Source organism: Indicator indicator, chromosome 1, assembly GCF_027791375.1.
Source record: "Indicator indicator isolate 239-I01 chromosome 1, UM_Iind_1.1, whole genome shotgun sequence".
NCBI lineage: Eukaryota > Metazoa > Chordata > Aves > Piciformes > Indicatoridae > Indicator > Indicator indicator.
This window is the reverse complement of record NC_072010.1, coordinates 56410828-56434154: the sequence shown is the minus strand read 5'-3', so window position 1 is coordinate 56434154 and position 23327 is coordinate 56410828. Positions and strand designations below refer to the sequence as shown.

The window sequence follows — 23327 nt, the reverse complement described above, 5'->3', positions numbered from 1 at the left end:
ATTTATTCTCCAGGCCCTTCACCAGCTTCATTGCCCTCCTCTGCACTTGCTCCAGCACTCTCCTGTACTGAGGTGCCCAGAACTGGACATAGTACTTGAGGTGTGACCTCACCAGAGCTGAGTACAAGGGGACAAGCACCTCCCTACTCCTGCATTCCTAATACAAGCCAGGATGCCATTGACTTTCTTGGCCACCTGGGCACACTGCTTGCTCATATTCAGTTGCTTGTCAGTTAGAACCCTGAGGTCCCCTTCTGCCAGACAGCTTTCCAGCTGCATTTCCCCAAGCCTGTAGTTCAGTTTATACCCTGCATTTTTGTCTCTATTTCCAGTTGAAAAAGTTAGTCTAAGGTAGATTTACAAAATGTCATGAGATATTAACAACTGATAAATGTCATAGTGACATTTTGATAATTAATTTTAGAGGATATTTTTCATCTTTGTTTTGTTTTATATGTCCTAATTATCTGTTCTTTAAAAGTGCAAAAACAAGGATTATAATACTCTGTTTCTTGGTATACAATTATCTTTCGTGAATGCTAATATAAGAAAACTTTCCTTTTTTCCTCTGAAATGCCCTACTACATAGCATTTTATTCCAGGTAAGGATAAAGATGCATAAAATTAAATGACAGAAAATATTCCAACCATAAGGTCAAACGAGAACACTACTACATCATCATGCAGAATGACAAATAGTATTCATTTACTTTCACACATTAAAGTATTTCTTTTTAATGAGTCCTTAACACAATATTTAGAAAACCATGCATAAAACTTTGTGAAGCTGTGAACAAGAAGGGCAAAGGACTGAATTCAATATGAACAGATGTCATTCACTGGTACTTTTACACTTGTTAGCTTAAATTCCTACAGTGTCCTTCTCAAGGGTAGACCATCACACTTTCTCCTTAAAATCTTGATAGAATCCTACATCATCAACTGCCCTGTGTAGGCAAGGAGCTAGTTAATGATTTTTTTCTTATTACCAATGAAATTATCAATAAAGCTTACATTTTGCTGATAAGTATTCTGCATCCTTGCTAATGTTGGCCCAGCTTTCTCTTCTCCTTTCCACCTTTTTATTATTTTCACATTCATTTTTTTATGTTTCTGTCTCACTACTCTCAGCTATTTGGGAAGATTTAGGTTATGCTTTTTACCTGTGTATGCAAAATGAAGCATTAATTCTAGGAGCTGTGGGCACTATTACTATTCATGTTGAATTTAGCAAGATTATCAGGGTTTTTTTCCCCCTGAAGTTTTTGTTTTGTTTTTACTTTAAGATTGTTTAAAACTATTGCTATGAAGTTAGAATGATAGCTTTGGTAGTACTGACACACACCAAATTTCCACCTTTCTTTGGAGTCTTATTTTGTTAGTTGGATAAGTGAAATCTCTGTAATAATTCCAGATGATCAATTCCAGATGTTCTTTCAATGAGAAGTTCTGTAGGGTCTATTGCTGATAGAAGATTCCTTACAGCAGTGTCAGTTTTGAGGCTTAGGACTTGATGGTGTTTTTTCCCTAATCCTTCTCCATTTTTCTGAATTTGAATTTGCTTGGTGTTTCTTTTAACGTTTTTTTAAATCTTAATCAGCAGTTTCTTTTCAAACTGCGTTTATTATTTGTTTCTGTTCTATAATTCTGATTTCAAAACTAGAGAACACAAGGTAATACAGTATAAGATATATTTCTGGTTTGAATACATTTATTACATTCTTTCTGTGCATAGAGAGTACCTAGCAGTATTATTATAAAAGCTTTATAAGAAAGAGTTTAGATTAGTTGAACAATAATAAGCAAGTTACTAAGCTTATCCTCCCGTGACTACTGATAATATATTTGAACCATTGTGACTGTTGTTTTTTTTACTGCTGGTCTTGATGTCACTATTTTGATTTATACCTCTCATTTTGAGCCAAGGAAAGCCCACCAAGTATGAGTTAATATAAGTACAGCTCCTTCTTGATCCCCTGTGGCTCCTTCATCATGTGACCCAGAAGGGATTCCCAGTGACAAAAATAATTTCCCACAATATTTAGAGAGAGTGAATGGAAAAAGGATATTTAGCTGCAATGAATTCTTATAGTATTTATAGACAAGTAAACTCATTTTATGTCTTATTTTGGACATACTCTGAAAAATGTGGAGTTTACTATTAAGGTCTATTGTAAATCGGATTCTTTTGGGGGGAGATGAGGATTTATATTATTTAATAACTACTTTATTGTCCATAAGTACTGAAGTTGGCTTGGTAGAATCATTCTCTCAAATTAGATTTCATGTTTAAGATGCCTGCATTTTTTCTTAAACCTCCATTCATATTTGCTAAAATAGGTACAGTCATGTTTTGAATAAAATGTTTATCTAGACAACTAGTATATGTATTTTGGCATTTATGGGAAGAATCAGATTTAGGTTAAATTTGGTTTAGGGTTTTTTAAACATGGAGAGATTAGTTTGCCTCTGGGAGTATATCATGATAGCCTAGTAACTATAAACTTCACATGTAATAAATGCATTGTGTCAGAGAAAGTAGTTTTTCACAGTGCTGTTGAAAGTTAAAAACAAATCAGTGCATTATTGTAGAATCATAGAATGGTCCAGGTTGGAAGGGACCTCTGAAGGTCATCTAGTCCAACCCCCTCTGCAGTAAGCAGGGGCATCCTCAACTAGATCAGGTTGCCCAGAGCCCTGTTGAACCTCACCTTGAATGTCCAGGGATGGAGCCCCAACCACCTCCCTGGGCAACCTCTTCCAGAGTTCCACCACCCTCATAGTGAAGAACCTGTTCCTAACATCCGATCTAAATCTGCACTTCTCTAGTTTGAAGCCATTGACCCTTGTCCTATCACCACAGGCCTTTGGAAAAAGTCTCTCTCCATCCTTCTTGCAGGCTCTCCCAGAGCCTCCTCTTCTCCAGGCTGAACAACTCCAGCTCTTCTAAAGATAGAATGACTAAGGAAACTAGAATTTTGACTGTCTTTGAATGCTTAACATTTTCAAGAGTCTCAATCTGTAAATCTCTTTTCTAATCAGCTAATTTAGAAATTGTCATTTTTCACAGATTTTTCTTCTTAGGCCGAAACATCAAGTTTTGCCCTTGGCTGCCTGTGCTGTCATGTTGACTAGTATGGACTCAGTAACATTAACTTAAAATACAGAAATAGGGCATTTATTTAGGTATTTATTAGGTAATAATTTCCCATTGAAAAAAAGAAAAGGGCACACAAAACAGTAAATAGGTAAAGAAACAAAACAAGAGGTAGATTTGGAGTAATAAAAAATACACGGATATTGTTACTTCAGCAAAACCCAGCCTAAATTTTGAAACCTAATTTTAATAGAGTAACACAGAACAAAATACTTCTTCTGAAAATAAAACATTTATGACACTGCATTAGTCTTGTTTGTATGTCTTGAATTAAAACTTTTTTTCAGTTACAGTGCATTGGAAATGGCATTAAAATACATATTTTTGCATTGTTTAATGCATTTTTAAGAGTACAGTGGTTGAGTAATACAAATATTTTTTACAGATCACTGACCAGAGTGCCTGTAGACAAGAAAATGCGAAATGAAATAGAAGAAAATCAGAAGGTTTGTTCTTCTTTCTTCAAGAAGACATTTGAATTATTGTCATAATACTACTTTTGCAGATTTTTGTTAGTATAGCAACTTTCCAATAGTTCTAAACATCTTTTACTAAATGAACAACATTGAAATACTTAGTTCAAGTTTTTCACTTTCTGCTGTTCTTGGTGCTTTTTCCCATACCTCTTGATTTTTTACAGAATTAGGCAAGCACAAACAGTTTTCATGGTGTGTTGTGTTCAGTTGTAAATTGTGTGCTGTGAAAGCAGAAATAGGTATCAGCTAATTTTTCTAGAGCTTTGATGCTGACTTTAATCCTGCTTGTATTATGGCCAGCACATGCTAGCTTTGAGCTTTCCGCACCCAGAATCACATGTGCAGCTTCTGCAAGGTATTTTGATCATCCTCTATGGTTGTTGGTGGTTTTATTTTCGTCTTTGGCATGCTGCATCTTTTGTGTCTTGTATGACATGAAGCGCCTTTTTTCACATTTTTTTGACTGATGTATGATTGCAGGACTTCAACATCTCTCCTGTGAAGAAAGCTGAGAGACCTAGGGATGTTTAGTCTTGAGAAAAGAAGGCTGAGAAGGGGTCTCATTAGTGTCTGTAAATGTCTGAGAGGTGGGTGTCAAGATGAAGGTGCCAGTCTCTTTTCAGTGGTGCCCAGTGATAGGACAAGGAACGACAGCTGTAACACAGGAGGTTCCACCTCAACATGAGGAGACACTTCTTTACAATGAGGATCATGGAGCACTGGAACAGTTTGCCCAGAGAGATGAGGGAGTCTCCTTCTCTGGACACTCTCAAAACCCACCTGGCTGTGTTCCTGTGTGACCTACCCTAGGTGATCCTGCTCTGTCAGGGAAGTTGAACTTGATCTCTGGAGTTCCTTCCAACCCTAACACTATGTGATCCTGAGAAGCCACTTTGCGTTTGTCAAGTTCATGACATCTGTCTCAGTTCAGAGTTTTGTTTTTTTTTCTGTTGCTTTCAAGCTGTGCTAAAATTTGTCACCATGCTTTTAGGAGTGGTCATATGAAATGACATCCATAGCAGTATCCTTATTCCTGATTTTTCAGAGCTTGTATTTTTATATGGTGTTAAGACTGACCAACCACCATAGTGAAAGGGATTTATCTTAATTATGTCACTCCTGTACTTTTGCAGCATTTCCATGTATTATTTTGTTTTGCATCTATTCAGGCCTTGCCAAGACTAATGTTTGCAGGGAATGTCTTTCCAATTTCTTCCACCTTCCAAAACAGTGAAAGCAAACAATGTTCCTGATGCACTGATGCAGCCTTCTCGTAAATAGCTTGTCATCTCCTTTGTAGCAGATTTCACATAAATGTGTTAAAGCTCTGTAACATACTAAATTAATTTTAAGGCTTTTGAGTCCAGAATATTTCGTGCCCAAATAGTGGCAACCTCAAGTGTTAAGGTCCTTGAAAACAATTCTGGAAACAATTGTACAGGGCTTTACTTGTCCTTACGTGATTGAGTGTGGGACTGGTGTATTGAAAGTACATGTCACATATCCCAGCAGTTCACTTTCCTGAGCTCTTCTGCTTTGAGTCCAGAGTGCATGTTTGATTCTTGGTTTTCACAGAGGATCTTAGGGTGGGCTCAACCTTTTTACAGACCTCTTGTTTCTTGCATTAGTGGGAACTGTTATAGTTTTTGCACCCTATGACATTGCTTTTTGTATACAGTTGATAAATGGATTTTCCTGTGTAGCTTTGTTGTTACAGTTATAGTCAGGATAAAGCAAAACAAAGCTCCAATGATCATAGTTTCTCCAGAACAAGATGTTATCAATATTTCCCTTGTTTCTTGATGAGGTCTTTGCAATGTTGCTGTCTTTCTCCAGTTACAGCTCCGTTAGCACAAAAATGAAAAACTGCTTAATCAAAACCTCCTCCTACCCCAAAATGGGGGAAGGGGAAAGGAGGAGGAGGGGGAGTTAGATTAGGAATTAAAATGGCAGTTATTAATAAATATAGGGATTAGGAAAATAAGATTTGGTTTGAAATTGCAGTATCTGCATTTAAGCAAATTTATATTGGTATCTATACTCCTGTTATAACAATGTGGTCCATGGACATCAAAAACAGTTGAACTCACTCAATGGTTGTTTTGTGGGACATGATTAACTTCCTTGAACATTTATTTCTGACATGTGATATGCCATGGGCTATCCAAGACAGCCACACAGCTAGCCACAGGTGCAGTGGATGTGACTGCTGGGACATCTGTTCCCCTCTGATTGACCTGTACTTTCCAGTCCAAGAATTCTTACCCTGAGACCTTGCAGTAACCCAAATGGCACTGGATATCAGCTGGATCGGTCTTATGAGTCCATAGAATTTATTAAATACTTTAGTTACAAAAGGAACTCGGACACCTATTAGACTAGACTAAGTTTAGATTTTATACTACTTCCTAACTGAGGCTACAGGCCCTTTAGATAAAAGCTAAAATGTGTTGAATAAAATTAGGGAAACTTCCTGAACACTGCTACTAGAGCACAACAAAGTGTCATGTGCATTCTTGAGTTGCAGTACATTCATCTAGCAGCAGAAAAGATAGAATCTCATGCTGTGCGTAACTCGATGATTCCTCTCAAGATAATGGAAGTTGAATAGGAAATACAGCAGGAAGAAATAAAGGTATTAAAAATCGATAGGAATGTGATGATTTAGATGTAGTGAATTGATATCTAAGAAAGAAATTGTCCTGGTTTGGGCTGGGATAGAGTAATTTTTCTTCTTAGTGGCTGATACAGTGCTGTGTTTTCGTTTTAGTATAAGAATAATGTTGATAACACACTGATGTTTAGTTGTTGCTGTGTAGCACTTAGGAATTTTTTCATGATTGGCCATCAAGGAGGTGCACAAGAAGCTTTGGGGGGGAGCATGGCCAGAACAGCTGACTGAAACTAGGCAAAGGGATGTTCCATACCATCATGGTCACTATATGAACTCAGAGTTGGCTGGGAGGACCAGTTGCTGCTCAGGGACTGTCAGTAGCAGTCAGTGGGTAGTGAGCAATTGCATCACTTGGGGTTTTTTTTGTTGGTTTTTTTTTTTGTTTGTTTGTTTTGTTTGTTTGTTTTTGTTTTGTTGTGGGGTGGATTTTTGGTTGTTTGGTTTGGTTAATTTCAGTTATTAAACTGTTCTTACCTCAGTCCATGAGTTTTACTTGCTTTTTCTCCGATTCTCCTCCCCATCACACTGGTGTGGAGAGTGAGCAAGCAGCCATGTGGTGCTTAGCTGCTAGCTGGGATTAAACCATGACAGAAATAGGCAAAAGACTGCTATAGATAAAAGGAAAAAAAAAATCTTATTAATCACAACTCAACTTCAGGGCAGTAACTTGATGACAGTTTAGCAAGAAAATAGTATGTGAGTATTGTCAGTGTTAAATTCTGGTCTTTGATTCCTAAATACTTCTTTGATCAAAGTTGTTATGGCAAATGGATGCTCTTATGAACAATCAAACGCCTAGCATCAAAATTGTATAATGAGTATAAGCTCTGATTCAGCTCAATTCTTTTCTTACTGCTCTACTGAAGGATTTGAAAAACTTCTAGACTCCCATCTTGATACTCGGTGACCTTTTTCCTCCCCCTTCCCCCCATTTTTCTTGCATTCATTTTAGTTAGGATTGAGATTTTTATTACCTGCATTAGCCAGTTGCAGTCTTTCTCACTATCTGTGTTTATTGGATCAGTAGGCTTTCTTTTATCCTAAATGCTGATTTCAGACCTTCAAGAAGAGGGCCTGTTCTAGCTGTCACACAAGAGCCCTGAAGGATGCTGCTAAGATTTCTAAGATTGTAATTCTCTTTATATTTCTTCTTCTCTCCTTAAGTCCAGTGGCATTAAGGGAATTTTTTTGCAGTCACAGTACTTTGTGGCACTATGCTGCTGTTAAAACAGTAATCCAAGCTGGTCACTTTTGGGCTAGAATAATCCAAAGCAGCAGTTAGGTAAAAATACAGAAGTCCATCCTCTTCTGTACCAAATTTTGGGATGTAGCAAAAATCTTTTCTGTAGTTTAGGTAAGTATGGGAATAAAATGAGCTTTATAAAGCAGAAAACTAAAGAATTTATCTCTATTTCCTTGCCTGACCATGGGAAACTTACTGCCATGCATTTATGATCATTATTTTTCACACCCATTTTTTTGGTGCCTATTAAAATTTTCATCCTAGGTAGTAACTAACAATTTTTTTTAAGTATTTCTTAGCATTAGTGGGATGCATCCCTAAATCCACCATATTCTTCCCATTATATCTGAGTTTGAATACATGCATTTAAAGACTTTATAACAAGCATAAGTAATTATTACTTTTTTGTTTTTAATTTACATATAAAAAAGGCAATGAAAGCACTACAAAGTTTAGGTTATACCATTAGAATAAATTAAATTTACCATTTTCAAAACCTGTTTTTCAAGATCAAGGACAAATAGTGGACTTTCATAAAAATTCCTTGCATGTTGGGCTCAGGCTTATCACAGCTGCATTTTTCCTTCATGGATAGCCCTGCCATTTGTACATCAATGTTACATACCATTACATACTCCCATTCCACTTTGGGTTGTGAAAATGTTTATATATACAAAGGAATATGAATGAATGATCAGTAATATGCACATATGTCAGATTACAAGGAGCATTAAGTGAATAGTTTTCTCATTTATGTGCAGTTGCAGTTAATGTCACAAACTAGGTAGCTTTGAGCTTGCTTACATTTGTGAAAGTGAGAAAGTAGCCACACTACTTTAAAGGAATAATACAACTTTCAGTGTTATCCCATTTGTTCAGTGACAAGCTCATAAGTGGAGTAATAAATGCAGCCTCAGTTGCTTGTTGTAAATGTGCTTTTGTTCAAAGTGCATTTTTTATTCACACTGCTTTTGTTCAGGAAGTGGGAGCTAAACAAGGGGGGAAGAAAAAAGCTTATCTTCCTCAGATTGCTTTTTTTTCAGTATGTTTGTTGTGCTTTCTGTTCATCTGTTGTGAATGAAGACAGATCTGGAAGTCTTACTGCTCCTCATAGAGTGAGTTGGAATAAATTACTGCTGTTGCTCCTGTCTCTTTCCCAGTAACAATTGCAACTATGTGTTTTTTGGAGTTGTGAGAGATGTTAAGCTGGTGAGAAAGCTAGTTTCAGGTGAAGATCTGAAGAACACATATAAGGTCTCCCTTTGCTGAATGGATATGTGGGAGTGTATATTTTCAGTCTCTGGTGGTGGACACTGAGAATGTGTTCTTGGCTTTACTTTGTACAGGTAGAGATGCTAGGTTGTTTGCAGGGGGAATTATCAGCTGTTTCCATTTGTATTTGTGCATTGAAAGTGTTAAATAGCGCTCATAAGGGTATGTTGACAATATTTTTATCAACAGCACTCAGTTAAAAGAAGAAATTGTGGAAGAGATTTGATATGTCTGTTTTGAAGAATTACTTAGTTTTACACATGTTTTAATATATGTGTTTTGGTGTCAATATATACCTAAATAAGTTAGCAGTGTTTTTTACTTTTTAGCATTTTCACAAAACACTTGGAATCCAACCTGGAGAAGCACGTTTATTTCTAAATGGCCTTCATATTGACCTGGATATTCATGATCCTTTTAGGTAAGACACTAAGATTTTGTTTGAAGATTATAGAATTAGTAATAATACTGGAAAAATTGTGCTCATAGTGATGGACAACCTCACCTGTTGCATTTTGGAGGCCAGGAAGTGCTCCAGTAGAGGGAATACTGGTTTATAGTGTCTTTGCTTTGCATATGAACATCTTAGAAGTAGTTTAAAACAGCTTTTCCTCTTGAAATGTGTTCTCTAATTTGATGACAATTTTGTAACTCACCATGTAAAACTAATTTGAAAATGGAGGGAATCCAATATATATGTGTCAAAAGGGGTGAAGAGCACTTTGAGAAGCAAGTGAAATGCTTAAAAGTTACAAAAAGTCGGCAGGCATTAAATTTAAATACGCAACACTTAGGATTATTTTTTTTACTTGCTTGTGAGTGTGTCTGGCACCTTGTATAGTATGCTCTGTTAATGCAGAACTAGTATGTGTTTTGGTGTAAGAAATCCATTTTCTGGTTTGTGTATTTAAAAACATTTTGGAGATGACTTGCATTTCCTATACTCACAATCATGAACTGTAAACATTTTCCCTTGAATTCTTCTGTATGTTGCCAATGGCAGGACAGACATGACTCTTTCAAAATCATCTCTGAAGGCCTACATCTTTCAGTAAATAGGGTGATGCTAAGGCTGAGGTGTTCTGGATTTTTAATGTTTCTAAAATTTGTCAGAGTTTACAATTTGTTTGTCTTTTTTTTTTTTTAACTCAAAATGTCTTCTTTTCTCCTCTGTGGAGACTCTTAAACTTTCTTGGTTTTAGCATTTATACTCATAGTTTTGACTCTTTTTTTCTCAGTCAAGTTTTGAGATGGAGTCACTCACGTCTTTTCTCGGTACTGATACAAATACTTATAGCACTTTTTAATGCTAGTGCTAGATTTAATTTCCATACGTTTTTTGAGAAGGGGGGGGAACCTTTCACAATAGAGAATTCAACATGAAGCAAGGTAGCAATAAAGGCATTTGTAAAATGTCACCTGTTGTGTTCTGCTAGTCAGTACTTCGGGCTTGTTTCCATTCTCATACTGAATTTTCAGGTTGTGACAAATATTGCAGGGTCCAGTTGGGTCTTCTGGTAAAATTTTCTTTTAAAGATGTAGCGATCTTTCCTCCATGCTGTTTTCAGGGTTCTGCCATGGTGCAGACTTGGAGCTGGCTCGTCTGTGTCTCTGCTTTCTCTCTGCTTCTTCACATGCTTGCAAAGCTTCTTAATGTACCCTCCTTCTGCCCTAGCCAGGACAATGCAGCAAGCAACCTTCCACTCTGTTTTCCTGCTAGATTTTACTAAAGATGGAGGAAATTCCTTCATATGAAGTAAACGTGAATGAGCTATGTAATTTGTTTTGAAGTAAATTGGAGATACATAGTGATACTAACTGATTTTTAAGTATTTGACTGCAGGAGAATGTAAATATTAATACCAAAAAAAGTAGTCCTCACATTAGTGGTCTTTGAAATAGTTTTTCTTATGTCCTAACAAGAGTTTTATGTAGACAACATGCATTTTGTCTTCCCGAAAAAGTATCTTAGAGACTCTTAAGCTGGAAGGAAAAGTGATACATGGCCTTCATGAACTTGGAATCAAAGAGGAGATCCTCAGTAAATTTATGAGATTGCATATACATCCTGCAGACGACAGTTATGCACTAGATATCCGTCACTCTTCGATAACAGTAAGTAAATCAATGATTATTTATTTAAATATTAAATATTTTCTAGTGCTATGTACGAGACAGTCTCCTTTTTTTTTTTTGTGGAGTAATAGAAATACCATATATTGATAAGCAGTTTAAAATACTGTCCTGAGTTAACACAGCCTGCTCTCACAAGTGTTCCTTTCCCCATACAGACAGCAGGGAGAGTAACACAAAAAAGCGTAGATAGAGGTAAGAAATTCACTGAGATAATATAGTGCACAATTACCTTTAGCCTCTTTGCGGGAAACATTCAGCAAAATGCAGAAGCAGCAGCAGAAGCCAGCAATAAAAACAGTTCCCCCCACCCAAACCTGTAGCCTGCCCAGCGGAAAAGACCAACACCCCAAATCCCAGAAGCAGCAACCATAACAGGAAGCTTCTCATGTTGCAATCTGAACTTCAAGCCCCATGATACTTTGCTCTACCGAGCACTTTCGAGGCTGGTATGATGGCAGCATGGTACTGAATATCATCAGCAGATTCAACTCAACCCATGACAAATATTTTGGAGGGTGCTATATCTTCAGTATATTTTAGGAGTCATTTTCTGTAATCTATACCTTATTAAAATTTTAAGATGTAGGATGTTTAAAAGAAGAATGTATATCATAGAACCTTGGAATTGTTAAGGTTGGAAGGGACACCTCACACTAGATCAGGTTGCTCAGAGCCCAGATCCAGCCTGGCCTTAAAAACCTCCAGGGATAGGGCTTCTACCACTTCCTTGGGCAGCCTGTTCCAGTGTCTCACCACCCTCATGGTGAAGAGCTTCTTCCTAACATCCAATATGAATCTACCCATCTGTATTTTTTTTCCATTCCCCTTAGTCCTATCATTACCTAACACCCTAAAAAGTCCCTCCCCAGCTTTCTTGTAGGCCCCCTTAAGATACTGGAAGGCCACGATAAGCTCTCCTTGGAGCCTTCTCTTCTCCAGACTGAATATCCCCAATTCTCTCAGTCTCTCCTCATAGGAGAGGTGCTCCAACCCTCTGATCATCTTTGTGGCTCACAGTCTCACAGTATATCAGAGGTTGGAAGGCACCTCAAGAGATCATCAGGTCCAACCCCCTTGCCAGAGCAGGATCACTTAGCACAGGAATGCATCCAGGTAGGTTTTGAAATTCTCCAGAGAAGAGACTGCACAACCCCCCTGGGGAGCCTGTTCCAGTGCTCCATCACCCTCACTGTAAAGAAGTTTCTCCTCATGTTGAGGTGAAATCTTCCATGTTTGAGTTTGAACCCATTGTTCCTTGTCCTATCGCTGTGTACCACTGAAAAGAGCCTGGCCCCCTCCACTTGACACCCACCCCACAGATATTTATAAACATTGATCAGATCCCCTCTCAGTCTTCACTTCTCAAGACTAAACAGCCCCAGGGATCTCAGTCTCTCTTCATAGGGGAGATGCTCAAGTGCCCTAATCATCCTCATGGCTCTTCTCTGGACCCTTTCCAGCATGTCCATATCCTTCTTGTAATAGGGGCTCCAGGACACAATACTCCAGATGGGGTCTCACCAGAGTGGAGAGTAGTCACATGCTCATAGTTATAGAATTTGACTTCAGAGCAATTCATCTATTTGTATAATATCTTTGCATTCCGCAAGACTGCAAAATGGACTTTACAAGTATGGTATGTGAATTGTGGACAGCTTAAGTATCTTGTTTCTAACTCTCCAGTGACTCAGGTTTTTTTCCTTCTTCAGAATGCATACAGTTTTTATTACAAAGGTTATATGCCAGGGGAAAAAAAAATTATTCACCTGTAAGAACCATACTTCACTGTTTTATTTGCCAAATAGACAAGCACATGCAAAAAATAGAGGAAGAAGTTGGCCATATATTAATTAGAGATTTTTTGATATCTGAAGTGGTTCTTTGGGTTATAGGTAAATAGTACATTTGTCTTACAAGATGTTTATGCAGTGTTACTTGCATCTCTGTGTTCTTATGACCTTTGTACTGTGAAAGTAGGTTCTACGCTTGACAAAATGGTTTTACTCACATCCTGATACAGAGTATAAATTGTTCTTTTTCTTTTTCCATCCATTATTAGTTTTATGTACTGCAAATAAAAATCTCAGTTTGATTGAAAAGAAAAAAATTAATAATTAATTAAACTTATTTTCTGTTACTTTTTCAATGAGAAGCTAAAATGTTTTACTTTTTCCAGGATTTCAATGTGTTTTAAAATATTTTTATTTATAAATAGGTATTTTACTCTAATGTGTGTTTTTTTCTAAAGGCTGCCTGTTTTGTTTTAGTGGGTTAACAATATAGAACAAGATTACAGCTATAGCACATGGCCTGCAAGCTATCAGGAACTGCTAAAACCTGCATTTCCCGGAGTTATACAGCAGATTAGACGCAATTTATTTAATTTGGTAAGTTTGGAGAACCTTATCTTTTTGGTGTTCTGTATGTGTCAATATATGGACAGACAGTTTATTGAAAAATACACATGCTGTGTTCATTGTTAAAAATAGGTTAGAATTTAATGTTTTCTGTGTGGATCTGCTAATAGTAGTGAAAATATTATCTTGTGAGGCATATGTGATTATTAGTCTATTTCCCTGAAGTGGACTTAGGTACAGTTTTGTCAGGAGCTTTTCTGTTTCATGCTACCTAAAGATAATTTGTAGGATCATAGAATTATTTCAGTTGGAAAAGACCTCTAAGGTCATTGAGTCCAGCTGTCAATGTAACACCACCATAGCCATTAAACCATGTCCTGAAGTGCCACGTTCACACATTTCATCTCTGTCACCTTCCTGGGCTGCCTATTCCAATGTCTGACCACTCTTCCATTAAAGAAATTTTTCCTAATATCCAGTCTAAACCTCCCATGGCATAGTTTCAGGCCATTTCTTCTGTTCCTATCACCTGATGCTAGGCAAAGAGACAACATGCACCTCACTACAGCCTCCTTTCAGGTACTTGTAAAGAGCAGTGAGGTCTCCTCAGAGCCTTCTCTTCTCCAGACTAAATAATTCCAGTTCCGTTAGCCACTCCTCATAAGACTTGTTCTCCAGATCCTTCACCAGCTTTGTTATCCTTCTCTGGACACACTCCAGCAACTTGATGTCTCTCCTGTACTGAGTGACCCAAGAACTGAACACAGCATTCAAGGTACATGGTTTCGAGCACCGAGACACAATCACTTCCTTACTGCTGCTGGCCACACTATTCATGATACGGGCCAGGATGCCATTTGCCTTCTTGGCTACCTGAGAAAATTGCTGGCTCAGATGGCTGTCATCCAGTACTGCCAGGTCCCTCTCCACTTCCCAACCTTCTAGACACTCTGCCCCAAGCCTGTAGCATTGCATGGGGTGTTGAGACCCATGGGAGTCAACATGAGTTATGTGACCCAGCACTTGGCTTTGTTAAACCTCATGCAACTGACCTCGGCCCACTGAGGCAGCCTGTCCAGATCCCTTTCTTAGAACCTTTCTACCCTCAAGAAGATCAACACTCCCATTCAATTTAGTGTCATCTGCAAACCATTCACTACTATCAACAAATTTTCTTCATAGTACACTACTGAGAAAAGGTATGGTGTCTCACCACCTTAATTTCTTCATAGCTAATCTAAATCTAACCTCTTTTAATTTAAAGTTGTTACTTCTTGTTCTGTCACTACTGTGCCACAATTACTGGTAAAAAGCCTCCCTCCACCTTTCTTACAAGCCTCTTTTACATATTGAAAGACTGAAATGACGTCTTCTCAGAAACTTCTCCAAGCTGAACAACCCCAACTCCCAGCCTTTCCTCATAGGAGAGATATTGCAGTCCTCTGATCGTGTTTGTGGCCTTCTCTGAACCTGTCCCAACAGGTGCATGTCTTTCCTGTGCTGAGGACTCCAGAGCTGGATGCAGAGCTGGATGGTGGGGTCTCACCAGCATGAAGTAGAGGGGCAGAATCACCTCCCTTTGACCTGCTGGCAGTGCTCATTTTGATGCAGCCTAGGACACAGCTGGCTGGCTGGGCTGCAAGCGCACATTGCTGGCTCGTGTTCAGCTTTTTGTCCGGTTGGCTATGCACCCGTATCCCCAACTTCTTCTCAGCAGGGCTGCTCCCAATCCCTCCATCCCTTAGCCTGTACTAATACCAGGGATTACCCTGGCCCAGGTGCAGGACTTGGCACTTGGCCTTATTGGACCTCATGAAGTTTATAACAGCTGTATTATAGAAATCTACAACATATAATTTTGCTATAATCTGAGGGGAAGGGAGTGTTCAAAATTTTTGAAATTACTCTGCTGTGTTTCAGCTGCTATGGCAAATTTAAGATAAATTCTAAGGGAAGTTGCAGTGCAAAGCTGAATAAATAAGCTACTGCTGTCATAATTAAATACCCTGAAGGATAATCTACATACGTGGACACATCCCAGTTTTAGTCTGTCTGCACCTAACAGATCTGATTTTAGGCTTTGTCTTGGGTTGAGCCTTTCCAGCTCAGGACAGAATGTAGAATTTACCCCAAAGGAGTAAATAAAAAAAAACACTTGCACAGAATTGGAAGTTAAATAGAAATAATATTTACAAAAGTAAACAAAGCACAAAAGGCATTAAGGGAAAAGGGAATACATATATATATGTATGTGTGTATATATATATACACACACACTCAGAATCAGCGATGGCCCTAGCCCTGTGGCTAGGCCTCAGGTAGGCCTCGCTATGCAGCAAGAAATACAGCTACCAGCAGCAAAGCCTCCCCCATGCTGCAAGCAAAAGCAAAAGCCACACGCCCAGAGCAGAGAGAGAGAAGAGAACTGCGGAAGTGATGGCTCTTAAATAGATACAGGAAAAGGGAACGGAATAATATATTGCAATATCCTGTGCCTCCCTCTGGGGATGAATTTATCCACCCCCTCGGGAGGAGTTTTCACTTTATGGTTTTACAATTAACCCTCAACCTACAACAGGCTTCAAGATACAACAAGTGAAAGGGTGATTACAAAGATATATGAACAAGGAAGAAAGAATTCTTTCCCAGTGCTCCGTTTGCTAATTAAAGTCTTAGCTCAGTATATTCTGTTTGAGTTTTGTTTGGTTTTCACAAGAGAAGAGAGTTTGAAAGAATAGAAAAATCCACATTAGATCCTTTTTGGTAATTTAAAAAAAAAAATTAGAGGGCATTAGTAAATTGTAGCCACAGTCTTTCAGAGGACAGTATTGATATCACTTTGAAGTTCAGTAAACAGTTAAATCCTGTTTTCAGTTTTTTGTCCAAACTCATTAATTCTGAAGTTATTTTCATTTATACTCTTAAATGCTTTCTTACAATGAATGCTCTAGGAAATTGAAAACAGTTGGAGTGCACAGTTCCTTTGGAAATTTCTCTTCTTATATTTTGTGTCTGAAAAAATATATATCAGACATCAAGAATAAATAAATACTGGCTGTATATGTTTTCTTAGGTACTTTTTGTTGATCCGGTGCAAGAATATACAGCCGATTATATGAAACTGGCGGAATTATTCTATCGTCATAATGTGCCACTTAGGTAAGTGTAAAGGGTTAACATGAGAGCTAACCTGCCTGCTTCCCCAACATAAAAGAGACCAGAAAAAAGTTAGGTAGGAATAGTTTACTGAGCAAAATCAGATAATCATAGTACAAACTGCATAATTACCTTAGCCTAGTTGCAGAAAAAGCACAACACCAAGCAGCAGGAAGCAGAATCAAGCAAGCCAAAAGCCCAAGCCAGAAAACTACTCTCCCATCCCTCCTTGTCCTGCCACCATCACCCAAGACCTGGAACCCAAAGGCAGGAACTGGAACAGGAAGCCTCCCATGTTGCAATCTGAACTTCAAGCCCTATACTACTTTGCTGGAGCCAGTACTCATTTTTGAAGCTGGCATGACTGCAGCATGGTACGAATAACAGCAGCAGATTCAACTCAACATTTAAATTTAAATGAAACCCAGGGCAACAACATTCTAATAAGACACTTTGGTTACCCACTCTTATTATTCTTACTCAGATACTAAGTACTCTTAAGCAAAGAGCTTGCAGGAGTGTATGTATAAATATATGCGTGTGGAAAATGAACTGCAAAAGTCTGACAAAAAATTTCCTTGTCAATTAGTGCCACTGGCTACTCATGTGAACTTGTATTATGAGCAAAATATTCTATAGGTAAAATATGATTTGAGGGTATTTTTAAATTTAGTTCTTTCAATTGTGGTTGTTTTGCATAATTTCATTTTATATACAAATACTTAAAGACCAAAGCAAGATTGTCCTTGACAAGTTTTGCATTTCTAAAAATTAGTTGTCCAAATCTGAACTAGTTGTTATTTGACAGTAAGAGAACCTTCTTAGGAGGAATCTAGTTCATCTTAGATGCCTACTTTAAGAGAAAATCAATTGCTCTCAGAACTACCTGTTTATTTCCATAGCTTACACTAGAAGAGAAGGGTGTTGAAACGACATCAAAGTTCAGCAAGATGAATGTTAAATATTTAAAATCCTCCTGTGAAATGGCTTTTTGTTTCCTCATTAAATTACAGGATTTTAATTTGCCTTTAAAATGTTGCTAGTTCTGATAATTGTTTTGCTTTTATTTGTTTTTTATCATTCAATGACCAAAAAAACCCCAAAAACATAATGAAGGACTTTGCTTTTTTTCCTGGCCTTTCGCCCATTTGGAGATCATAGAATTCCAGACCTAGATATAGTTTCTAAATGTTTAGCAACCCTCAGTGGGTTTCTCTTCTATAAACTTTCCTGTTTTCTCCTTAAATTCATGATTTTGTCACCCACAGTATCCTTTTCCAGGAGCTTTCATAGTTGAACTGCACGTTGTATGAAGCACTGTCTCGTTTGTTTTGAGCCCGACTTTCAACAGCTTCATTTGCTGATCTCTGTAGCTCTTACACTAAGCAGTCTCTCTCATTCTAGATGCTCTGCCTTATTCGACCACAGTCATTTATTTCCCTAGGTCAGTGGTTATTACTTCCCTGGAAGCTGTTCCAAAGGTTGTTTTGTGTTCTGAGTGTGGTGGTTTTGCACCAGACAGAATGTGGGATTTACCCTGAAAAGAGTAAATAACCACACTTACCCAGAATTTGAAAGTTAAATGAAAATAGTATTTACAAAAGTAAACTAAATATAAAAGGTAATAAACATGTACATATACATACATATAACCCAGCAATAGCTCAGACCCCCTGGACACACACCTGGACAAAGCCCAAACCCTCCAGGACAAAGCCTAGAAGGTTGTTGCCAGCTGACAAATACTATCTCTCCCTGTCCCTGCCACTGTTCTTACCATAACACAAAAAAAAAAGGAGGAGCAGAAAAGCAAGCAAAGTGCAGAAGAAGAGAAGGGGGAAAAGAAAGTAAGAGAACAAGGTGTGCTTCAGATGATATAGAAATTTGTGGACCACTTGAACAGGCTAAGGATATCTTACAATGTCCTGTTCAACACCTTGGGGATTGTCCAGCCCCCTGAACTCTTGAATTGTCTGGAAAAACGTTTATTTCTTATAGTATTAGTCCTAAACTGGTAGCATTGAGTTGTCCTTTTCTGAGCTTTTTTTAGCTATATTAAAACTTCTCTGAGGTGAGAGCAACAGCTATGTATGCAGTATTCAAGATGTGGACTAGCCATGAAGTCTAGTGTTATGTATGTTTTTCTGATTCCTCTTACAACACCCAGATGGCACAAAAGTTCAGGAATGAGAGCTGTAAAAAAATGGGAGAAGCAGTTAATAGTAGAACATGATGCATCATTCTACATTAATTATTACATATATATATAATATATATCTCTTTAGAAAACTTGCTATATTTTTTATTTCCCTCTGTCCTTTGATGCACACTTGATTATGTCCTGAACATCTGTCTAAACAATTTGCATTGATATGACAGATTTTGCTTTAATAAAATACCTAGTGTCAAGCGGCTATCCAAATGAGAAGCTAACTTCCTAAATCAACTCACTGAATTATTGCTAGTGAATATGACGTTCTGCTGAAATGTGGGCTCAGCATTGCAGATTTTCTATTGTTGTAGTAGCTCTCATTTATCATGAGATTGGGAGTTCTCTCATGTTCTTGTAGCAGCTATGATGGAGCTGTACGCTCTGTGGAAATATTTGCAAGATGCAGAGCGTTTTGTGTAGCAGAAGCCAGCTTTGATTCACAGAATCACAGAACATTAGGGGTTGAAAGGGACCTGAAAGATCATCTAGTCCAACCCCCCTGCCATAGCAGGATCACCTAGAGCAGATCAGAGGGATGTGTCCAGGCACGTTTTGAATATCTCCAGAGAAAGAGACCCCACAACCTCTCTGGGCAGCCTGTTCCAGTGCTCTGTCACTCTCATTCTTTATGTTCACATGGACCCTCCTATGCTCCAGCTTGCACTCATTGCCCCTTCTCCTATCATTGGACATCTCTGACAACAACCTTTTTCCATCCTCCTGACACTCTCCCTTCACATACTTATAAACATTAATAAGGTCACCCCTTAGTCTCCTCCTCTCCAAGCTAGAGACCCAGTTCCCTCAGCCTTTCCTCATAACGGAGGTCTTCCACTCCTTTAATCATCATTCCCTGTGATACTCCTTTAGAAAAACTGTGATTCCCTTGTTCTGTCTTAAACTCAGTGCTTTATGATAGCTGACACAATTTTCCGTCTTGCAGCTGAGTGCTGTATATAGAACACAATCCAGTGCTGGCATACATGTAATCAGGAACAGGCAGCAGTTACACAGCTGTATTTCTTAAATGGCTACAATTGTGTGAGCCAGTTTGCACATTAAGTGGCTTTGGTTGCAATTTGGCAGCTGGAGATATCCCTGGTTTGCTAAAAAGTAGATCTGAGGAGAAAACAAAGTTGCATAGCTGCTTCCATAGGGATTTGTCATGGAGCATCTTTTTTGTGCAGTCAGATTTGCTTGGGAGAGGTGACAGCTAATGGTAGCAGTTTTCCCTCTAGATCTGGTGTAAGTAGCATTAGCCTCAGATATTCAGGATGATTCAAGGATGTGTTCTGGAAAACTACATGTAGTTGATCCCTGAACATAAAATCTCCATTTTTGATTGATAAAATTATCTGGGTTTAGCCATCTTCTTCCATTCTTCTGTCCCATTATACAAGCAGGCTCAATGTTGACATGCAAGAGAGTGGAGAGGAGGGTGTCTGTTCTTCTAAGAAAATTTATTGATATTTTACAGAAGACTTGCAGACCCTTAGACTGGTTCTGGTGGCTTGGCATTCAAAGTTCTGGGTGTCTGGCAGGATCCACCTTACTAGATTTTATTTCAATGCAGGCAGTTGTATTCATGAATCGGCATGTATTTCTTCTCTTGGGAATCTGTTCTAGCTATGCAAGTACACATGCTCTGTCCCTTGACACTCAATGAAAATATCTTCCTTGGCCTTTTCCTATACTAGCTAAGATGTGGAACTGACTGTAGTGATCAAAAGTCCTTTCCAGTGGTGTAGTAGAGACAAGAAACATCCTTGTGTGTTCACAGCAGGGAAAGTACTTCAAATATCTTCAGTTTTAGCTCTCCTGAGTCTTCAGTCTCTGAAGGACTTTGTGCTTTAGACATTGTGCCACTATTTGCAGTCTGTTTAACCAGGTTGTCTCGTTACTCAAAGCCTTTGGTCCCTGGAGAAAGGGAGCACATCAATATCTTGAACTTCTGGGCTTTCTGGAGCATGTGTCAAAACTTTCAGTGATGTCTCCTGAGTTATTGCAAACGATGATGCTCAATTTAATACAAAAAAATTTTATATGAGTGGCTGTTAGATTTGAATTTCCCCTGCTGTTGTAGAACACCAAATCTGTGCTACACTTTACACTGTCAAAATGGTGTGACAACATCGATCCAGATTTTTTTTTTTTCAGGAAAACGGTATTGAAAATACCACCTTCACTAGGAGTTTTCTGGGCCTTTTTTCCTATCAAGCCTCATACTTCTAGGGCAAGAGAAGGGCTAATAAGAATAGTATATACTGATGACAGGACTTCAAGACTCCAGTATATCTACATTCAATTTATCAAGAAATTAATTTCAGGAAAAATAAAAGATGCCCAGACTAAAACAAAGACTTGAGCTGCTGAGAGCTTGTCATAGCCTTCAGACAGGTAAGGAGAGAAATGGCTGTGAGTAAATCCTAATGGCTCATGGATGTCTTAATTGCTGTCATCGTTAAATGGTGGAAAAGGCATATCCAAAATCAGTACATAGTTGGTAACTTAAGCCTGATCCTAGGTGATCATACGAAGATTTCATAGCTGGCAACACCACTGGGGTGTTTTCATCTCTCCATGCTGAGCAGATTACTCAAACACAAATATCTTGTTCTTTTATGTTGGGATTAGAATACATGTGAAACTGATTTTGGTTTAAAATGTATGAATTTTTTTTCTTTTTTTTAGAATTGGATTTGTTTTCATTTTAAGTACAAAAGAAGAAGGTGATGGAAATGAAGATGCTGGAATAGCTCTTTGGAGAACTTTTAATTACATTGCAGAGGAATCTGACACCTCTCAAGCCTTTACCTCAATAATTAATGTTAGTTCTTTCACATTAAATAACCTTTTTTCACGTTACTTTTCTATATGGTTAGAATTTTGCTACTTTGTGACAACATGATGCTTTTGCATTTGCTTTACATGAAAGTAAAGCCTTCAAACCATGCTGTAGAATAATTTGCAGAAATATTTTCCTCCTCTGGAAACCAACTTGCTTTTGTCATTTTACCTGTCTACAGGCTTTCTTCAAGACTGTAAAAAGGTAGATGCATGCCTTACAGCTTTCAATATTTTCTTGTGGAAAAATGATTCTGTATTTGTGTTAATGCGATGTGCCCAGCTTTGTGTTTTGTATCTCTTGGAATACAGGCATTTTAATAGTACTTTGATAATCCTATAAGCTTTGAAAAACCTGTATAGTGTAGAAACCTTCTATAGTGTAGAAAGTGAAACAGAAAAAGGTAAATTCTTTTTTGGTCATGCTGGAGCTGTTCATGGGTGTAGAACACAAAAATATTCTAGCCTTGCAACTTTCATGAATGAGACAGATTTTCTGTGTGAGGGAGTTCAGGCTCATGTAAAGACAGGAATTTCAGAGATGAGAGATAAATGGAAGGAAATAAAGTGAGCAGTCTGTGTGAAGTCTTTGCAGGCAAAATAGTATTGCAGAATACGGTAACATTTTTTTTCTTGATTTTATTTTCCATTCTGTTCACTGACTAGAAACTAATATGGGCAAACTCGGCAAGCATAAGAGGAAAAGAGCTGAAGTATCTGGGAGTACTTTGGAAGAGAAATAGAAATCCACAAGTATTAGGAGCTGGCATGCACGTGTGACCATGATCCATGAGCTGATCACAAAATACCAATTTACTGTGTTTTTAAAAATGTATTCCTCTATTTACTTTGTTTCATAAAAAACCAACAAAACCAGAAGCAATAAAATAAATGTCTGAGATACTCAGAGCTATATGGAGAAAAGTAATCTTGTTTGAAAAGAAACTGATTTGAACAATTTTCTCTTCAAATTTCTTTGTATATTTGATGAAAGTAATAAAATTTTATGCTGTGGAATAAAAGAGCATTGATAAGGAAAAAAATATCACTGTAGGGGGAAAAAGTATCACAGATTAATTCAGGCTTGGATTCATCCCATATAGTTTCAGTTAACTACCCATGGTTAGATAGTTTATAGTGAGAATTTAGATTCCTTCTGTAATCAGTGGAGAGAAATAATCTTTCACATTCAGCTCACATAAGTGTATTTCCTTTGCCACTTCAGATGTACACTAAAGGTATAATAATAGAATAATCAGAACGGTGTGCTGATAACAAATGATGCATATGTGTGGTGGTGATTATTATTAAAGCAATATAAAAGCTGCAATATAGCAATAAAAATATGAAAATATACTGTTATAAAATATACTAGAACATTAAAACATATGTATTTTTTAAATTTGCTTTCATTAATTTTATTAGATTATGATTGACAATTTCTTCTTTTTCTTTCTGTTATAATTTTCATAGATGTACCATGAATTGAAAGATGGAAATGTTCTATCAGTAAATCATGTGAAAAACGTTCTTAGAAGGGAATATCCGCATGCCGATGTTCAGAGTATACTGGATGTTCACTCTGAATATGATGAAGGGAGGAAGGTATGTTGGAAGTAAACTGGTAAGGAGTATTACAGTAGACAACTGATTGCATTTGTGAGGCTAAAAGATTGCTAAATGTTAAAGCAGTTAAATACAGCATCTGTGAGTCAAAATTTTCTTTAGCCAGCATTCAGTCTTTACTACTCTCACCACTTAAATTTACTACTGCCTGCTACATTCAGGAGCACAATTTTC

At 37.8% G+C, this 23327-nt stretch overlaps 1 protein-coding gene across 1 annotated transcript in view; it reads left to right on the top strand.

Moving 5' to 3' along the window:
• The window catches only part of UGGT2 (UDP-glucose glycoprotein glucosyltransferase 2), an 89487-nt gene that overhangs the window by 14490 nt on the left and 51670 nt on the right, over positions 1–23327 (top strand). Inside the window, exons 8-14 of the mRNA XM_054400353.1 lie at positions 3543–3603; positions 9152–9243; positions 10787–10937; positions 13226–13345; positions 16389–16474; positions 21375–21510; positions 23001–23132. Of these exons, the coding sequence (XP_054256328.1) occupies positions 3543–3603; positions 9152–9243; positions 10787–10937; positions 13226–13345; positions 16389–16474; positions 21375–21510; positions 23001–23132 (778 nt within the window). The remainder of the gene's footprint in view (positions 1–3542; positions 3604–9151; positions 9244–10786; positions 10938–13225; positions 13346–16388; positions 16475–21374; positions 21511–23000; positions 23133–23327) is intronic.